General features: G+C 35.4%; 1 protein-coding gene across 5 annotated transcripts in view; it reads left to right on the top strand.

Moving 5' to 3' along the window:
- LOC120774846 (GTPase-activating Rap/Ran-GAP domain-like protein 3) overlaps positions 1-19,423 on the top strand; it is an 84,935-nt gene that overhangs the window by 44,239 nt on the left and 21,273 nt on the right. For all 5 annotated transcript variants that reach the window (XM_040104664.1, XM_040104668.1, XM_040104665.1 and 2 more), the window contains exons 4-5: positions 16,865-16,951; positions 17,566-17,647. In XM_040104664.1, coding sequence (XP_039960598.1) covers positions 16,865-16,951; positions 17,566-17,647 — 169 coding nt within the window. The remainder of the gene's footprint in view (positions 1-16,864; positions 16,952-17,565; positions 17,648-19,423) is intronic.

Genomic DNA, 19,423 nt, shown 5'->3' with positions numbered 1-19,423 from the left:
GGGCTATAGCTCTATCGCAGTTCTTCAACGTTTCCAATGCAGTAGTAGGTAACTTGCTGTTTTTTGACATTTGCTTCTACCCCAATGGCACTGCCGGTCATCAAGTTGACCTTTGAGCTTCAAACATCGCACGATGTTGCCATTATCCAAAAGGCCTTTGAATCTATCTTTCAAGCAGTCAATGAGATTTTCCATTTTTTTGGCTTTCAAAGCACATACTTTTTCTGGAAGCAGCAAACTCAGTTGAAATTCATCCAATACTTCTCTAGAAAAGCGCGTCTTCAAATCTTCGCCGATTGTATCCAACAGAGGATAAGTTTTCACCAAATCCAGGAAATATCTTCAGGTGCAATAATGTTTAAGTTATATGAGGTCTAGGGCAAGTTTTCACCCGATTTTTGTCCCTACTATATGTAATTTAAATCTACGTGTTAATGATATTTCAAAAGAAATAATTTGATAGGACTTTCAACCAATTTTTTTACCGTAGCTACTCACCTCAGTAGTACGTTGCGATTTTAAAATGGATAAAAATATAGAACAACGAATTTTGTATTATTAACGAAATTTCATGTGCGGAAGTGTTGCGATTGTTAGAAAAGACTTAAGATGACTAAATTTTATTAAAAACACAATTCTATGAGTTATACAAAGCCTTCACAGACGGTCGAGAGTTCGTTGAAGACATGTCTCGCTTTGAACGATCTTCGACCTCTCCAACTGAAATCGTCAGACAAGTGGTAGAGGCATGACAAGAGAGCTCCGCATCTCTCGCGAGTACGTTTAAATGATTTTACTGGATATTTTTGGTATGAGGGGTGTTCTTGTTCGACTCGATAAAAATGAATATTTTTCAAAAAGAGAACCGTGAGCACGTCTTTTTGGAAATGCTTGATCGTACGAATTCTGATCACACATTCATGGAGAGCATTATAACTTCCGATGAGATATGGGCTTATAAGTTTAACATCCAAAGAAGTTAACAATCATCGGGATGGAGGGAGAAAACGAACCAAAAAAAAATACCACGTCAAAGCCGCTCAAAAATTAAGTTGATGTTCACTGTTTTTTCAATATTCGTGGTTTGGCCGTATTGAAGCGTCTTCGTCGAAAACGGCTGGCACCTATCATCTTTTTGTCGATTTCAAAGCCGTTTTAGATGGCATTAATAGGAGCAGCCAATTCAACGTCATAATTTAATATTCCTGTGAAATTCATATGAACTGCTCCGAGCCGCTCGATACCAGAAGAAGTTTTAAACAAGGTGAGTCTCTCTGGCTCTCTTCTTCAATATATTGCTGAAAAAAGTGATACATTCTGCCAATCTGAACCGAAGTGTTTACTCTAAAGGTACAATTCTTCAGGAGTGCACAGATGATTTTGACATCACAGACTTTAACAAGAAGTTTGGAGGAAAAGTTGCGTACTTTGTATATTTATCACGGAATCAGCATAAATTCCACCAACAATATAAGCTTGGAAATCGAGATCAAGCGCAGAATACCTTTTACCAACAGGTGCTCCTTTGGGTTCGATAGACAATTGAGAAGCCGTTCTCTTTCTATCGACGAATAAAACTTACGCTCTATAAGTCTCTCATTATTCCCGTCCCATTATGCGGTGCAGAAATATAAAAAATACGAACCGAGATGAGAAACACTTGGAGCATTCGAGAAAACTGTTTTCCGAAAGGCCTTTGAAGCCATTTGCGTGAGTAATGAATTTCGAAGAAAATGCAAATCCAAACTCTTTGTCTTTTACGGTGACATAAACATTGTACATATGCGAACAGTTTTTTGATTCGAGACCTGTGAATACGAGTAGAAGCAACTGTTACAAATAATCAATAGGTGGATAAAAGTTGTATGTGTCTGTAACAACATGTCGCGAGAGTACCATATAAGATTGGTTTCTTCTTATAAGTAAAAATTTATTCGGGACCGACCCGACCCAATTTACCATCCTAGCCAAATGCCCAATTCTGCACAAATTCCAAGCGTATTTGTCTTTATAATAAAATTAAGCAAATTTATAAGTTTCGAAAATTATTATAATAAAGAAAAGTAAATAATAAATATTTCCGAAAGAAACGTGAAAATATGAAACCAATATGATAAATATATCAGTATGTATATTATCTGCCCTGAAATTAATTGAAAATCCTATAACGTGGAATACAAAATAGGAAAAGGATATCTTTGAACGAATCTAAGTTAACAAACCGATTTAATCCTAATTACTAACAATTTAGAAAAAATCATAAATAAAACAGTTTTTTAAATTATTTTATAATTCTTTAAATAAAATAAACAAATAAATAAAATATATAAACGAAATTAGCCAAAATGTCGCCCTAAAAATTCTTGTTCTCGAGACAAGTGCCTAATTTGCCTATATGGAAATCCGGATCAGGACCTTATTGACACAAAATAAATGAAAATTGTGAATATATACATATGTGAAAAGTCTCACACAAGATTATGAAACCTAGGTTTTTTTGAGGGCGGGGCGAAAGCTAAGGTGGGCGTGATCACATTAACATATACTATGCTATCAATATCTCATTTATCTTAATTAAGTTGCTTGCAAGCATGTCCTTGAGTATTTTGGAGTGTAGAAATAAAAGCAATCATTTCAGACCTTCTTCTAGCTTCAGTATACACAATGTAGTGATTTTCAACTTTCGTATTTTTATGAAATTAAATACAATGGTTTCTGTCCCTCGGTAGCTGGTTTGTAAGAATAAAACTTAATAGCAGATATCTCATTCAAATGAAAAAAGAATACTCCGATGAGGTTGCACTCGATTTTCGATATCTTTTAATATTATTCTCAAACCCCATTGTCAACAAATCGGATATAACCGGTTTGTTACCTCAGATACAAAGATGTCCTTTCATTGTCTTCCTTATGTCATGCAAAAGGAATTCAATAAATTTCGAATTAAGTAATATTATAATATTTATTTATTTATCATGTAAGTAATTACAGTTTAAGGAAATTTTGCATAGTTAGCCACTCTGATTTGCTTGCTGTCTTCGTCTTCGCCTTCTTTGTTGTCTTCTTCTGCGGTTGGCTCGACGTTGCCTTCTTCTTCTAGCACGTCTTCTTCTAGCAGCTTGTCTTCTTCGTCTTCTCCTCCTCGCAGCAGCGTTACTGCTGCTACTGCTACTACTGCCGCTGGAATTTGTTGATGAAGCAGCTGTTGTTGTTGTGGTAGCATCCGCTGACGCTGCTGTTGTTGTTGTTGTGGTATCTGATGAAGCCGCAGTTGTTTTTGTGGTATCTGATGACGCTGCTGTGGTTGTTGTTGTGGTATCTGACGAGGTTGTTGTAGTTGACGTTGGTTGAGCGTAACCCGCAAATCTGGTGGTGATGGTTAGAACCAATACACCCACCAGTAGTGATGGCAGCAATTTCATATTGTATTCGACTTTGATAAGAACTCAGCAGGTTGCTTTGTTGTTAGCCAGATTTCGACTGTGCTGTTAGTGAGCTTCAGTGTGCCTTAAATAGTCGAGCTGATCTTACTGTCCTTAAAGGTTTTAATATTTGTTTCAATTGTTGGAAATATTGTAGTTACAATTATCTTGTTTATTGTAAGTTGTTAAGATTAGAAGTTCTTCCTAAAACTTGACAAATATCTGAAAAACATCATTCAAAATTATGCAAACAAATGAGGTAAACATAAGAAATAAAAACATGTTTTTGGCAATATATTACAATTGTTTAAACCCGCACTTATTTGATCTTCAAAACTCATGATTCATGGGAAATACAGACTGGGTTGTTACATAATATGTAGCTCAGTACTACGTTCTAATGCGATGTGTTTACACAGATAAAAATTGTTTGTTTATGTGTATAATTCTGTTCAATGTAATAATGCTTTTATACTCTCGCAACATGGTATTACGATTATAATATTTTTCTTCACCTAACGATTGTTTGTAGCACTTAAACCAAAGGAGATGAATTCAGATTTACACATATAAATGATCAGGTTGATGACGAAGAGTACAATTCTGGGTGATTGTGGGATTGGGCTGCGAAAGCATCTATTGAAACCGGAAATTTGCCTGCATCTGCACTAGCATCCTTAGAAGTCATGCAGGAACTCATACTACTTAACTTAGTGATCAGTCAAAAAGCTAAACACACTGTGTTTCAAATCACAGCACAACGGCATGCCAGATTGAAGGTAATCTCGCTCCAACAGATTAAGGAGCAGGAGGAGAAGATAAAGCATCATTGGCTCATCTCTCGAGGGACAGTGTTACCAAAAAGGTAAACTTCACGAATAAGTTAACATTTACCCTCGGTCTTTTGGTTGAATGGATTAACTACACGCTTGACCCACTGCAACAACCAGCCCATTATACTGCCGGCTCAAAAACATCGGAAGACATTGGAATAGGTGTCGAACAACAGCCATACTCAGCGTAATCAAGCGGCACTTAAGGGATCGTCTCAGTATGAAATTTTCGAGGATTTTTTTTAATGCATTATCGAATGGTAATTACCGCCACAGTAATTAATATTCTCTTAAATTTTGAAATCGAAATTCAAATTATTGCGCTCGCTACAGCGTTTCTTGTAGAAAGAGAACAGAGTGAGGAGCATAGCGACTCCAATATTTAAACGCGTCTTTTCTCAGCATGGTGTTTTTCAAAACCGTTTCCACTCTCAAAGAAAGAGTTTTGAAGACATTTAGTTCCAATTAAGAGAGAACACTTTAACGTCATTCGCTATCACGCTATCACGCTATCTAAGCTTTTATTCATTTTTTTTGAAATATTCCTATTTTTTTTTCTACAAAAAAACTGTCGAAAAAAGGGCGAAGTTCGATACAAAAAACAAAAAAAAACTTTCAAAGCGTGATAGCGACTATCGTACAGAATAATAACATTTTTGAGATCTATGTTTTAGACCAAAATTGCGGCCGCAAAGGTGGACATAGTATATGACATGACAAGAGTTTGTGTGTCATTTCAACAATTTATTTAACTATTATGTATCCAATAAATAAACATAAAAAAACATTTTATATTCGTCATGAATGTATTTATTTATAAAAAAATTAAATCATGCTGATAAGTTAACTCCAACATTAAAAAAAAATTGTGAAAATCAGTGATTTTTCGGAGGGTCACATTGAGGCAATCCCTTAGAGCGTTCTCAGCTTACGACATTACATCGCTATTGCTGCAGGAGTACATAGAACGGCTAAACAACCTATCTGAGCCAAGTGCATCTTATTTCGGTGCTGCCTCTTAAGGCTGTAGTTAGGAATGAATTGACCGACGAGCTTGCCCTCTCTGGAGCTGCTTTTAGGATTTCAGGACAGGAACCTTGCATTTCAATTGCTACCCACACCATAAAGAAGCTGATCCACAAAGTGGAGAGAATAAGTACGGAAAATTTTAATTTACTTCCCGAGAGACTTGTGGTTGCCAGGGATGCAATCTTCAGCTTCATAGACGCACAGACAGTCACTCAGAACTCTACTCGTTTTATCAACCTGATCATTTATAAGTGTAAATCTGTATTTATCTTATTTAGTTTTAAGAGCTGCAATTAACCGTTACGTGAAGTAAAATAATATAAACGTAGTACTAAGCTACATATTGTGTAACAACCCAGTCTCTTTTAATATGAATTATGAGTTTTGAAGATCAAATAAGTGCGGGTTTAAACAATTGTAATATATTGCCAAAAACATGTTTTTATTTCTTTTGTTTACCTCATTTGTTTGCATAATTTTGAATGATGTTTTTCAGATATTTGTCAAGTTTTAGGAAGAACTTCTAATCTTAACAACTTACAATAAACAATATAATTGTAACTACAATATTTCCAACAACCTTTAAGGAAAGTAAGATCAGCTCGACTATTTAAGGCACACTGAAGCTCACTAACAGCACAGTCGAAATCTGGCTAACAACAAAGCAACCTGCTGAGTTCTTATCAACGACGAATACAATATGAAATTGCTACCATCACTACTGGTGGGTGTATTGGTTCTAACCATCACCACCAGATTTGCGGGTTACGCTCAACCAACGTCAACTACAACAACCTCGTCAGATACCACTACAACAACCACAGCAGCGTCATCAGATACCACAACAACAACAACTGCGGCTTCATCAGATACCACAACAACAACAACAGCAGCGTCAGCGGATGCCACCACCACAACAACAGCTGCTTCATCAACAAGTTCCAGCGGCAGTAGTAGCAGTAGCAGCAGTAACGCTGCTGCGAGGAGGAGAAGACGAAGAAGACAAGCTGCTAGAAGAAGACGTGCTAGAAGAAGAAGGCAACGTCGAGCCAACCGCAGAAGAAGACAACAAAGAAGGCGAAGACGAAGACAGCAAGCAAATCAGAGTGGCTAGCTGTAACAAAATGTCCTTAAACTGTAATTACTTACTTGATGAATAAATAAATATTATAATTTTACTTAATTCGAAATTTATTGAATTCCCTTTGCATGACATAAGGAAGACAATGAAAGGACATCTTTGTATCTGAGGTAGCAAACCGGTTATATCCGATTTATTGACAATGGGTTTTAAACGATTCGAATTGTGAATCGTTTTCAGAAAACGACACCCGCTCAGTTTGTTAGTGATATCTGATATCATATTTTCGGTATAAAGTTCTCGTATCCATAACTTGTTATGTAGGTTATTAAATTTTTGAAAAGATTAGAATGCAACCATGCCCTCTCATTATTAAATGTCGTAGATCTGATTTAATATTTGATAACATAACCTTTTTACAGGGGATTAGAATTAGAAGCTATATTTTACCTGATATCACCAAATCCTAAATATGGCTATGGCGTTATGGAAATTCGGCGTGTCCATTTATTTAGCTGGTTGGCCTGGTTTCACTAATGATTTGTGTGGTTAGGGTTGTCGTAATGAATCCATTTTTTATCAACAGTTGCAATCCGAAGCAAAAACGACTTCTTTTGGAGCGTTCAAGCAGACTTTCTGACATGTAAAATCGTTTTTCAACGTCTCTTGGCTTCAATACATATTATACCCCATTTCTTTGCTTTTGCTGCTTTTAAACGTTTTCTAATGATTTCTTGAGTAGATTCCGTAAATTTGCACCAAAATGCAGCGATCTATAATATAAATAGGAACTCCCCGAGAAAAGTCCTTTTCTCGGTGCAAAGTTCGACATATGTATTTTAGTGAAGCAATTGTGGTTATGTGATTTCTTGGCAAACCGCACGAATATAGTTGTAGACCCTATACGTACTATTAGGTTGCCTTTTATATTTTGGGAATTTTCCAACCCTAGTATTGTAATCTGGCAACTCACAACGTTATCGTAAAGTTTGACATTATGGATTGGTTTTGACATACGAGCGCTATTTGAGTTGTTTACAGTAACTTAAAATATTCATCTCGGCCTAGAAATTGAATTAAATCGTTATCATTTTCCCGCTAGTATTTTTTACATCATCAATAACAGGCACCAATTAACTTAAATAAATTGTTGGCGATGAAGCTTCTTCAAGGACCAGTATTTATCGATGGTATGGTGAATTCAAACGAGGTCATAGATCATTTCAAGACCAATTTCGTGAAGGTGGTTCAAAATCAGTTGTTGTTCCAGAAACTACTGATGATGTCCGCAAATTGATATTACAAGATCGTCACGTGACCTATCGTGAGATTGAAGCAACTATAAGCATTATTGCGACTGGCATTTATTCAATATTGCATTAATATTTGATGGTATAAAAATTTATTCACTTTGGATCCCACACAATTTGTGAATCGCTCAAAAACAAAGGCTCGTGCGATATGTTGGAGAACTGTAAATTCAGAGTGGTACAGAACCATTTGTTCGCCGGTTGTCAATAAATCAGGAAATCCAACCGCCAAAGACCGATCGCTCTTCACCTCGACAACGCGAGCTCTCATACATCGACTGGAACAACTGCATTTTTGAAAACTCTAAACATCGATCTGATGATTGATCCACCAAACAGATATTTCATCTTACGTCCAAAAATTGTCGTAATTGGTCCTTTTCAACGACTTCGATACCAAAGTTTTGGACCACAGTGAGTATGTCTAACTTTTTACTGAACATATCAGCCAACCTGTGATATCTAGTATTGGAATTCGTGGTAAATACCTTCCTTACGCCCCATTTACTTAATACTTGTAATACTCTTGATGATCCAATACGGCATTTGGTACTGCTTACTAGAGCAGTGTCATCCGCGAAAATGGATCGCATGTCGATGAGGACATAATGAAACTGAGCGATTCTGCAAGACGCAGTGCACCTGTGATCTTGGAACGAGCTGCATTCCACTATGATCCGGCAATATATTTTTGTGCCGACAATTAGGTAACAATTCGGGAAATGACAATATTTGCTAAATAAGGCGTTAAAATACAGTAGTGAATCTACTGGATTTTATTGTACTAAAGGCAAAGTAAAATTGCAACAATTGGTTGGTTCCTCCACCAGATCATTTACGCTCTTTAGTATCTGATATTGGAAATGATTCGAAGCACTTCTTGGCCAACATTCAGAAATATAACAGCTTTTTCCAGTCCAAGGTAACAGCGCATGACGCTACGTATACTATACAGGACAATTTCCATAAATAAATCGCAAAGCCAGTCGTTGGAAGCAGAGATAAATAGATGCCCAACTCCTCGCTCATTGGAAGTGAGAGAGCAATTGATAAACGTCAAAACCTCCTGAACTCGATCAGCTTTCAAAGTTCAGGTTATATGAGGCGGTACAAATGCGGCTGGCTCAGTTAGTAACCTGATATTTTATTAGCCATGCTTTGCCAACATCCCTAAAAGTCGCAAGTATATGAAATGTTAGGGTACACCCCTGCTCCGTACTTATTATATATTTCTGCTGTCGCCACGTATTGATCGTATTGATAGTTTCGTGGACCTAACGGTGTACAACACCTAAAATGTCCAAGATGACGAGACATGTTGAATTTCGCAGGTCTATCTACAACATCCGTAGCAACCGTGACTTTGAAAATTAGCCAACTTATGCTGCTGATCCTAATAAAATACAATATGAAATTCTTGCACTGCATAATATCCTCGTATATTTAAAAAGATGAAGATATTTGAACAAAAATGTACATAAATAGTGCATTCAATTTGATAAATGCCACATTCCAAGATCGAATAAATTTCAAGACACCTAAACATTTTACCAGCTAATACTGTAAATACTAGTAAAATCGTTTTTGAATTTGTCCTCGAAACTAGGAATCACTCCAGCCCTATAAAACTATTAAATTTATTTTATGTTCGAGTTATATCAATAAAATCTTTTAAAGGCAAAATAAAAAAAATAGGTGCAAACTTCCTTAGCACCAGCAAAACTTATAGTATATAGTGGTTTTCAACTTTGCTGTTGAATTTATATCTATCGACGTATCTCAATAAAAGAAGTTTCATTATACTCAAGCAAAAGGGATTTCAATTAATTTCAAAGTGAATAATATTATAATATTTATTTATTCATCAAATAAGTAATTAGAGTTTTAGGACATTTTGCTATAGTTAGCCACTCTGATTTGCTTGCTGTCTTCGTCTTCGCCTTCTTTGTTGTCTTCTTCTGCGGTTGGCTCGACGTTGCCTTCTTCTTCTGGCACGTCTTCTTCTAGCAGCTTGTCTTCTTCGTCTTCTCCTCCTCGCAGCAGCGTTACTGCTGCTACTGCTACTACTGCCGCTGGAATTTGTTGATGAAGCAGCTGTTGTTGTGGTGGTGGCATCCGCTGACGCTGCTGTTGTTGTTGTGGTATCTGATGAAGCCGCAGTTGTTGTTGTTGTGGTATCTGATGACGCTGCTGTGGTTGTTGTTGTGGTATCTGACGAGGTTGTTGTAGTTGACGTTGGTTGAGCGTAACCCGCAAATCTGGTGGTGATGGTTAGAACCAATACACCCACCAGTAGTGATGGTAGCAATCTCATATTGTATTCGACTTTGATAAGAACTCAGCAGGTTGCTTTGTTGTTAGCCAGATTTCGACTGTGCTGTTAGTGAGCTTCAGTGTGCCTTAAATAGTCAAGCTGATCTTACTGTCCTTAAAGGTTTTAATATTTGTTTCAATTGTTGGAAATATTGTAGTTACAATTATATTGTTTATTGTAAGTTGTTAAGATTAGAGGTTCTTCCTAAAACTTGACAAATATCTGAAAAACATCATTCAAAATTATGCAAACAAATGAGGTAAATATAAAAAATGAAAACATGTTTTTGGTAATATGTTACACATATGAAAAAGTACCAATTCTTTAAACCCGCACTTACTTGATCTTCAAAACACTTGATTCATAGGAAATACAGACTGGATTTTTTCATAATATGTAGCTTAGTGCTACGTTCTAATGTGATATAATATATTTATACAATTGCGAATTGTTTGAGAATGTTTACGTCTCTAATTTTGTTGAATGTAATACAGTGAAGTTCCTAATAACCTTCGCCGTCCATATATGGAGACGGGACAGAAACGAGTATATAAAATGTATCCTTGGATTTGGTAGCTGCAACTCAAAGCTATATTTCAATGTCAGCCAGAAGTGTATGAATGACAATTATACCACTGATTTCCTTCAAGCAACTGATGTATGCAGACGACACAGGACGCAGGAAAATTTGTTTGCTATGATCATTCTACACATTGTCATTAAAAAAACTGTCTCAAAGCACCAAAAATTCATAAGAATTAAAAAAACTGGGAATTATAAATTGTACACAATTTATTTGAAACACTTTTGAAATCTTGTCCATTTGTCAGAGACAATTTAAACAAAATATTCAAAAATATTGTGCGTGACCGGTCATTGCAACGTATCCATGTCTGTTTATAGGAATTGCTTTTGTGTTAAAATGACAATGAAAATGTTGTTTTTATTAAATTTGTCCAGTTATGGCAGATTTTTGGCTATGAAGACTCTCCGTAATGGGAAATTTCATGGTATATGTAAATTTACATTAGACCATGAATTGTTAAGCAGCAGATAGGCCTAGGCCTACATTATACTGAAAATATCGGTCCATCTGCTAGATACATATACTTATTATTGAAAATCACAGACATTGTTTTTCTAGTAATAATGTGGTTTTTTGTCAAAACTGAGCTAAAGCGGGTCAATACTTCTCTAATCAACATATGCCTTATATAAATATTTTCTATCTTCCGGTTAACTTTACACTATACATATTGATCATTATGGGTACCAGCAGCGATTAATTTTGACAAAAGTTCCTGAAATCGAGTCACCACTCACCCTAGCTCCCATATACCAAGTGTAAGAATACCAAAACGCCGGTTGGCTCTATACCGTTTATCAATATGCAGGGTATTCAAGGTATTAACAAAATTAATATTAAACTATAATATTAACACATATTTTCTATATACAAGTATAAAATGTTTTTTTTTATAACACTTTTATTAGCTCCACCTTCATATGTTTGTAACTTTTTCAAGACCGTCTGTAACTTGAATAAATATAGTGCATGTTCCAGGGCTCCCAAGAGAGGACGGTATTAGCGATGAGCGTAAACGGACCACTGCCATGTCCACAAAACTCCCTTAAACGAACTCTTATAAAGTGTCATTATTAAGCTCTACTCCCCATATAACGGTTATATTGGAAACTATTGAAGTTGCGATAACTTACTGAATAAATACGCCTCAAACGTTAAACTTCACAACCAAGATGTTGGGTAAAATCTTGTACCTGGGGAGCTACTCTGTTTCTTTCACTTCCAATATACAAATCTAACACTAAGTATGATATGGGGATACAACTTTGTACAAGTAGGCATTTAATCTTGTGTCCTCAAATTGTCGAAATCTGACATTTAATCTTAACTGAAAAATACTTGTAAATAAGAATGGCGTATAATGCTTTGGGTCATATTTTTCGTATTATGAGCAAATTTTGCCAATCCAATTTTGTCTTTTTTGTGAAGATCAGAAATCATTATCCTTTTTCCAGAGTACAACTCAAACTTCTACCCATTTTTGAAATATTCCAAATTTATTTAACAGCCACAGTTAAAACAAAGTATGTTTTCCACGACTGCCAATTAATAACGAATATTTGTACATATAACCAAATGTGTGCTATTCCTCTGTCTAATCAAATCTTATTTGACAAAACTAAAAAGTGATTTGAATAATTTATTTTAAAAATGTCTCTTTCATCCTGGCCATTTAAGTATACATTCTTCTCTGAATCGACTTGCATTTATTACATTGAAATAAAATAGATATTCACACACAGTTTGCATCTGTATAAATATATCACATTAGAACATAGTACTATACTACATATTATATAACACCGCGGTATATTTGCTGTAAATAATGCCTTTTGAAGACCAAGCAAGTGCCGGTTTAAACAATTGGTATTATTGTTATTTATGTAATATATGAAAGAATAAAAACATGTTTTTGTTTAGTCTATTTACCATTTTTGTTTAGAATGGAACGATATTTGTCAAGTCTTAAGAGGAAACTCTAATAATAATAATTTACAATAAAGTACAGTACTTCTAACTACAATGTTTCTAAGAATTAAAACAAATATTAGGTTTAGAAATGTAAGACCAGATTTACTATTTAAGGCACACCGAAGCTCACTAACAGCACAGTCGAAATCTGGCTAACAACAAAGCAACCTGCTGAGTTCTTATCAACGACGAATACAGTATGAAATTGCTACCATCACTACTGGTGGGTGTATTGGTTCTAACCATCACCACCAGATTTGCGGGTCACGCTCAACCAACGTCCACTACAACAACCTCGTCAGATACCACAACAACAACCACAGCAGCGTCATCAGATACCACAACAACAACTGCGGCTTCATCAGATACCACAACAACAACAACAGCAGCGTCAGCGGATGCCACCACCACAACAACAGCTGCTTCATCAACAAGTTCCAGCGGCAGTAGTAGCAGTAGCAGCAGTAACGCTGCTGCGAGGAGGAGAAGACGAAGAAGACAAGCTGCTAGAAGAAGACGTGCTAGAAGAAGAAGGCAACGTCGAGCCAACCGTAGAAGAAGACAACAAAGAAGGCGAAGACGAAGACAGCAAGCTAATCAGAGTGGCTAGCTATAGCAAAATGTCCTTAAACTGTAATTACTTACATGATAAATAAATAAATATTATAATATTGCTTACTTCGAAATTAATTGAAATCCCGTTTGTATGGCATAAGGAGGACCATAAATAGATATATTTTTATAAAGGATTCCTCACAAAATGGAAATTTAGCTATGGCTAAGGGTATTGAAGTCAAAAAGAAAAATTTGTAGGTACAAATGTTTGTCTTTTAAAAGACAAAGTATTTATAGAACAAACTTTCGGAATTTTTAAGAAGCAGTTTAAAATTTTAAATTATATTGAAGCTTCGAGCATTAAAGCCACATCGAATGTAATACGCGCTTGCCCTATCTTACACAATTTTATCATAAATAAGGGAAGTTATTCTGAACATATTAACGATACAATAATACATGCCGATATGGAAACCAACAATGAAATCGAAGGAATTCAAGATGCCCCCGTTCGCCGTGTTGATTCGGATGATATCAATATTATCGATAGAAGAAACTATTTTACCACTCTGTTTTCATCAAAAAAATTTACTTTACCTCACCTTCCTTTATTTGAATAATTTTTTTATTACTTTTTCTGATGAACTTCATTTAAATTTTTATTGTTTTCATTTACATTTTTAACTTCGGTCACAACTTTCTTCCACCCGATTTAAACTCGTCCTTCATATTCAACCGTATTCTCAGCAATAACTGTGTCTTCGCATTAATGAGATTTTCATTAAAAATTTAAAAATAATAATTTATACAATTATTATTAACATAATTTAACTAAATTTCATGATGCATTTACGAACATAGCCTATGCTTAAATAGAAATTAGTCACTAATATTTTTATACTTTCCACCGCAATTCATAGTTTTTTCCGAGACGCTCCAAAGAAATTTCTGCCATCACCGCATTTTTTAATATTTGCCCATAAAATTCAATAGAATAACAAACAAGTAAGGAGAGCTAAGTTCGGGCGCAACCGAACATTTTATACACTTCCAACTTGCACGAATTAAAACCAAGGAAATGCTTTATTCTGCAAAACGTCAACCAGTGGATCGGAATCCCACCCATCATATACATATGTACATATATGTATATACCATATATAACTCATACTGACCGACATATTCGGCATAAGGTTTGTTAGAAAAATTAAATGCATTATATGTAGTGTAAGGGTAGCATTGACCAGATTTTATCTACATATTTAATATATTGGATAGTCGAAAAATTATTTTCGTATTTTGTCAATAGATATCGTTGAAGTCGCTGTGGCCGACCTATCGTTGAAAAAGTCGATGAACTTATGGAAAAGATTGACTAATAGCCCTGACAGACGAGCAAAAATAATACGCATTAAGCAACGTTAACGACTTATGCATTTGGACAGCTGATTGTGAAATTTGATTATTTATTTAAAAAAAAAAAGTGAAAAAAAAGCGAATAAGAGAAATTATTAATACAAATTTTCGTAGTTTTGGAAAATCAATATAAAAAAATTCGTTTAACTACGTTAAAAGATAATAGAGTGAATTTAAAAGTAGTAATTGATTGCAATGCGGAAAAAGTGTGCGAAAAAGTTAAGAATAATGGAAAAATGGATAGCAAACTGTGCGTTATTTATTTTCTGCCATCTAAATATATTAAAATTTATTAATATAGTTACACAGAATTTAATTAGCAATATAAAACTGCTTACCTCTGATGCTGTAAACGCAAAGGAGGCGGCAGACTTCAAGCGACATCTGTCAAAAAATAGCAAAAATCGGCTATTTTTGAGCAGTGTTGCCTACTAAAATTTGGTAAATTCAGCTAAATGCATGGAATTCTTGTGTATTACAAATTGGCATTAACATGGGTCAAATGCGCAAGTAAATATAAATTAAGCCCGCTTATGCATATTAGCGCTGTCGTCTGTCAGGGCTATAAGACCATCACATAAGCAGCCATGAATTAACAACTGCGCTTCTTTGCTGAAACGAAGTGAAATCGAACCATTTCTAAAGCGAACGTTAACAGGAAATGAAAAATGGATGGAATACCACAATAATGTGCGAAAAGGATCATAGTCTAAGTGTGGTGAAGGTCAAAAAATAGACGCAAAGCCAAAATTGATGCCTCGAAAGGTTATGATGAGTGTTTGGCGGGATTGGAAATGAATCATCCACTATGAGCTCCTCCAGCCTGGTCGAATGATTCTACATTTTACTGTAAACAACTGATGAGATTGAAGCAAGCAATCGAAAAAAACGGTCAGAACTGATAAACAGAAAGGGCTTCGTCTTCCATCAGGACAACGCTAGACCACACACATCTTTGATGACTCGGCAAAAACTGGGAGAGCTTGGCTGGGAAGTTTTGATGCACCCACCATTTAGCCCTGACCTTGCACCATTGGACCACCATTTGTTTCGGTCAATGCAGAACTCCCTTAATGGAGTAAAGTTGGCTGTGAAAATTACTTGTCGCTGTTTTTCGCCGAAAAACCAGATAAGTTTTGCACTAATGGAATAATGTCTATAGCGGCAAATGGCAAAAAATGGTCGACCAAAATGGTACATATTTGGTTCATTAAAGTTCATTATACAAGTTGCTTTCCAAAGTAAACAGGACTTAAAATAGAAACAGAACAAATGGTTTTTTCGCAAAATCAATTCATTTATTTGCACGGCCCAAAAACATGTCGAACGAGTGTTTTAGCTCATTGGCCGGTATGGCCGCTAGTATGCCGGTGCAATCCTTTTGAATGGACCCTACGTCCGCATAACGCTTTCCTTTCATGGGCAAATGCATTTTTCCGAAAAGGAAGAAGTCGCGCGGTGCCATATCATGTGAATACGGGGAGTGGTTTATCGTTAAAATGTGATTTTTGGTCAAAACATCGTCCTTCGAATGTTGGATTCTGAGCAATTTTTGGTCGTCAGTCAATTTGTGCGGAACAAACCGTGCGCACACCTTTCGTAGGCCCAAATGTTCGGTCAAGATGCGATAAATCGATGTTTTGGAGATTTTCAATTCCATTTCCACGAATTTCAGTAATGATTTCCGACTGATTTTTGATGAATTCACGCACAGTTTCGATGGAATTTCCGGTGATCGCGGATTTTGATTGTCTCACATGTTGATTGTCATTTATGTCCTCACGACCACTTTAAAAAGCTGAAACCACTCGTGCACTTTACTACGTGATAGGCAATCATCGCCATAAACATGTTTCATCAATTGAAACGTTTCGGTAAAAGTTTTACCAATTTTAAAACAAAATTTAATGTTGGCTCATTTTTGCACCGATAATGCAAACATACTGACGCTTAAAACGCAATAACTTCACTTCCAATCAATGAAATGTCATGAAATTCTCTCCGGACAATCGATAAAAAAGCAGATTCCAACGCATCAGTAGACATATAAATGGCGTTACCAGGGGGCGCTGGATTCAAAAAGTCCTTTTTACGTTGGAAGGCTCCTTGTAAATATAAAAAAACACATAAGTTAAGTTTGGTTAGAGATACGAAAATACTTTTTCGAGTACCCAATATTATTACTAAAAATATATTTTGATTAGTTTTTGGTGATACAAACAGCCGTTAGGTAAACAAACTTAAACTTACCTTAACTTAAACCTTTATTTCCTTTACTATTTTAGTATCTACGTATATATATATGATCATATGTACTTACTAAGAGTTTTATTTTTATTTTTTGCAGCTACCACAATCTGAACTAGATGGCCTAGATCCGAATTTTAAACGTTTTCGTATTGAAAACGGTGATTCGCTAGCGGAAAAGGATGAGGTGCGTAAAACAACAATTATCTTAAAATAAAATCTCTGACTCACAAAAATCGCCGATATGGTTCCTGTACACAATGTGGTGTGGCGTTAAAATAATTAAAAACGCAACATAAATATATTGGTTGAAGCTTCTTTGATTATTGTTGTAGAAGTATATTATATACATTTATAAAATCATATCATATAGCGCGAAATAGCCACTAAAATATGGTGAGAATACTTCGGTTAGTGAGTTAATAATGTATACCTGAAATAGATAAAACAGATACATTTACCCATACCAAAACGGTTGCAAAACTATTTTCTAGTCAATGCGAGTTTTAAAATTTTTGGTCTATTATACCGTGTACCCTTTGCGTAATGTTAAGGCTTGCAAAATTCCAAAAACCACGCCAACATAAGCCCGCGACAGTACCCGATACCTACCACAAAGCATCATCTGTTTCTGTATCCAATGAAAACTTCCACAGAATGCCAAGAGAATATATAAGTACTATATTAATTACCGTAACCTTAACGTAAAATTGTCAAGAAGCCCACATAAAATTGGCATAACACTTTTCATTTTCTGCGAATATAACTCAGGTATCTATGTAAATTGTTTTACTTTTGCAGGTTTTCGGATCACCCAGCACACCTATCTTAGAAAATCCTGAGCATCAAACACGATGGTATTTCAAATACTTTTTGGGAAAACGTAAGTGAAATTAATAATATGAATAAGCGAGATGGATATAGTTATATATTATATATAAATGATGAAGATAAAGAGACGAGTTAGAATCCGGGTGACTGTCTGTCTGTACGTGCAAGCTGTAACCTGAGGAAAAATTGAAAAATCTTAAAGTCCACATATTCATAGTACGAAAAAAGTACGAATTCGTAGATAAACGTATTCGGACCACGTCACGCCCACAAATCGTCATTAACTGAAAACCTATAAAGTGCTATAACTATTATTGCTGAATTAAAGTAAAAAATGTTATTTAGTGCAAGGGATCGCAGTAGCAAGGGTCACCTTTGAGCAAAACATTATGAAAAAGTGGGTGTGGCCCTGCCCTATAATAAGTTTTATACACATATCTCCTAAACTGCTACGACAACCAAATCTGCTGAGCGCAAATAAAATAAGAATTCTTACCAGCAGTGTGAAAATGAATGAAATCGGAAGATAATCTACTACTAAAAGCACAGTAAATCAATAAGTAACGCCACTAAAGCTATCTCAAACCATATCGAGGGTAAAATTGTAAAACTCTGTCCTATTTAGTAGTTTTAAAACGTACCGATGCTATACGGGAAGCGAGCGGGGTTATGACCTGATTTAACACTGTTGGGGAGATACTTTTCCAAAACTTTTGCACACAGGTATTTTCTTCCATTGCAATCCCCTGTGTCAAAACAGTTGATATAGAACTTTATTTCACTTTATAGATTTTCATTTAATGGCGTTTCGTTAGCGTCACGATGGTCCGATTCCGCTTACATACGTACTCGTTCTCTCTTTTCTGACAAAGAACAGGTCTGTCAAGTTTGATTACGATATTTTCATTTTTACTCAAGTTACAGCTTACACGAACAGGCAGACGAACGAACAGACAGACAGAGCCCAATTTAACTGATATCGTCATCCTGATCATTAATACATTTGTATTTATATACCCCTATATTTTTTCGGCAAGTTTTAAGTAATAAAAAACAACCGTTAGGTGATCAAAACTATTATACTCTGTAACAACATGCTGCAAGAGTATAGCAACGCAGAGCACAGAGTCATGTAACCTAAAAAGCTTTAAATTCAATTAGCAAATTGAATGTATATATATTTGCTTTATTTGTTGAAAAATATATATATTTTATATTTTGCCCACTTTTTCCCTTTTTTGAATCGAATTAGGTATGGTCTTTCGTTCATAAATTAAAACTTTTTAGTCCATAAATAAAAAAAAAACGTCAGCCGTGGCTGGTGTACTCAGTTTACCTTGCCTTGTTTGAGATAAGCAGTTTACTTAGGTTTAAGAATATTAATGCAATTTTTGGTAGTACAAAATGCCTGAAATTATATTGCACCGAAATTGTAGCATAAGTAAAACAATGCACATTGAGACGCAAAGGTGTCCGCGACATTTCAAAAACAAAGTGTTTCAATTTGTTTTGTTTCAAAAATTCGAAAACACATAAATTTGCCGGAAAATACCGTCACAATTGAGACACAACAGAAAGTGTCTCCATAGGAGAAAATATCCTTGAAATGGTTATTGTTGTCGAGAGCTGTAAAAAATTAGGTAAACGCCAATAAAGTTATTTTAAATACACTAAATATTAAGGGGATTGTGTTGTTTATTTGCTATGGTTAGGGTTTCAAGGTAAAAAAAAACTTTTTTGCGAATTTATTTCTTAAATAAGGATTGAGTTGCTCACCATAATACGACTGGAACTTATCTGAACATAAAAACACCAAGAAAAATTTGTC

This window comes from Bactrocera tryoni, chromosome 4, assembly GCF_016617805.1.
Source record: "Bactrocera tryoni isolate S06 chromosome 4, CSIRO_BtryS06_freeze2, whole genome shotgun sequence".
Lineage (NCBI taxonomy): Eukaryota > Metazoa > Arthropoda > Insecta > Diptera > Tephritidae > Bactrocera > Bactrocera tryoni.
The sequence above is the reverse complement of the archived record's forward strand: the minus strand, read 5'-3'. Positions and strand labels throughout refer to the sequence as shown.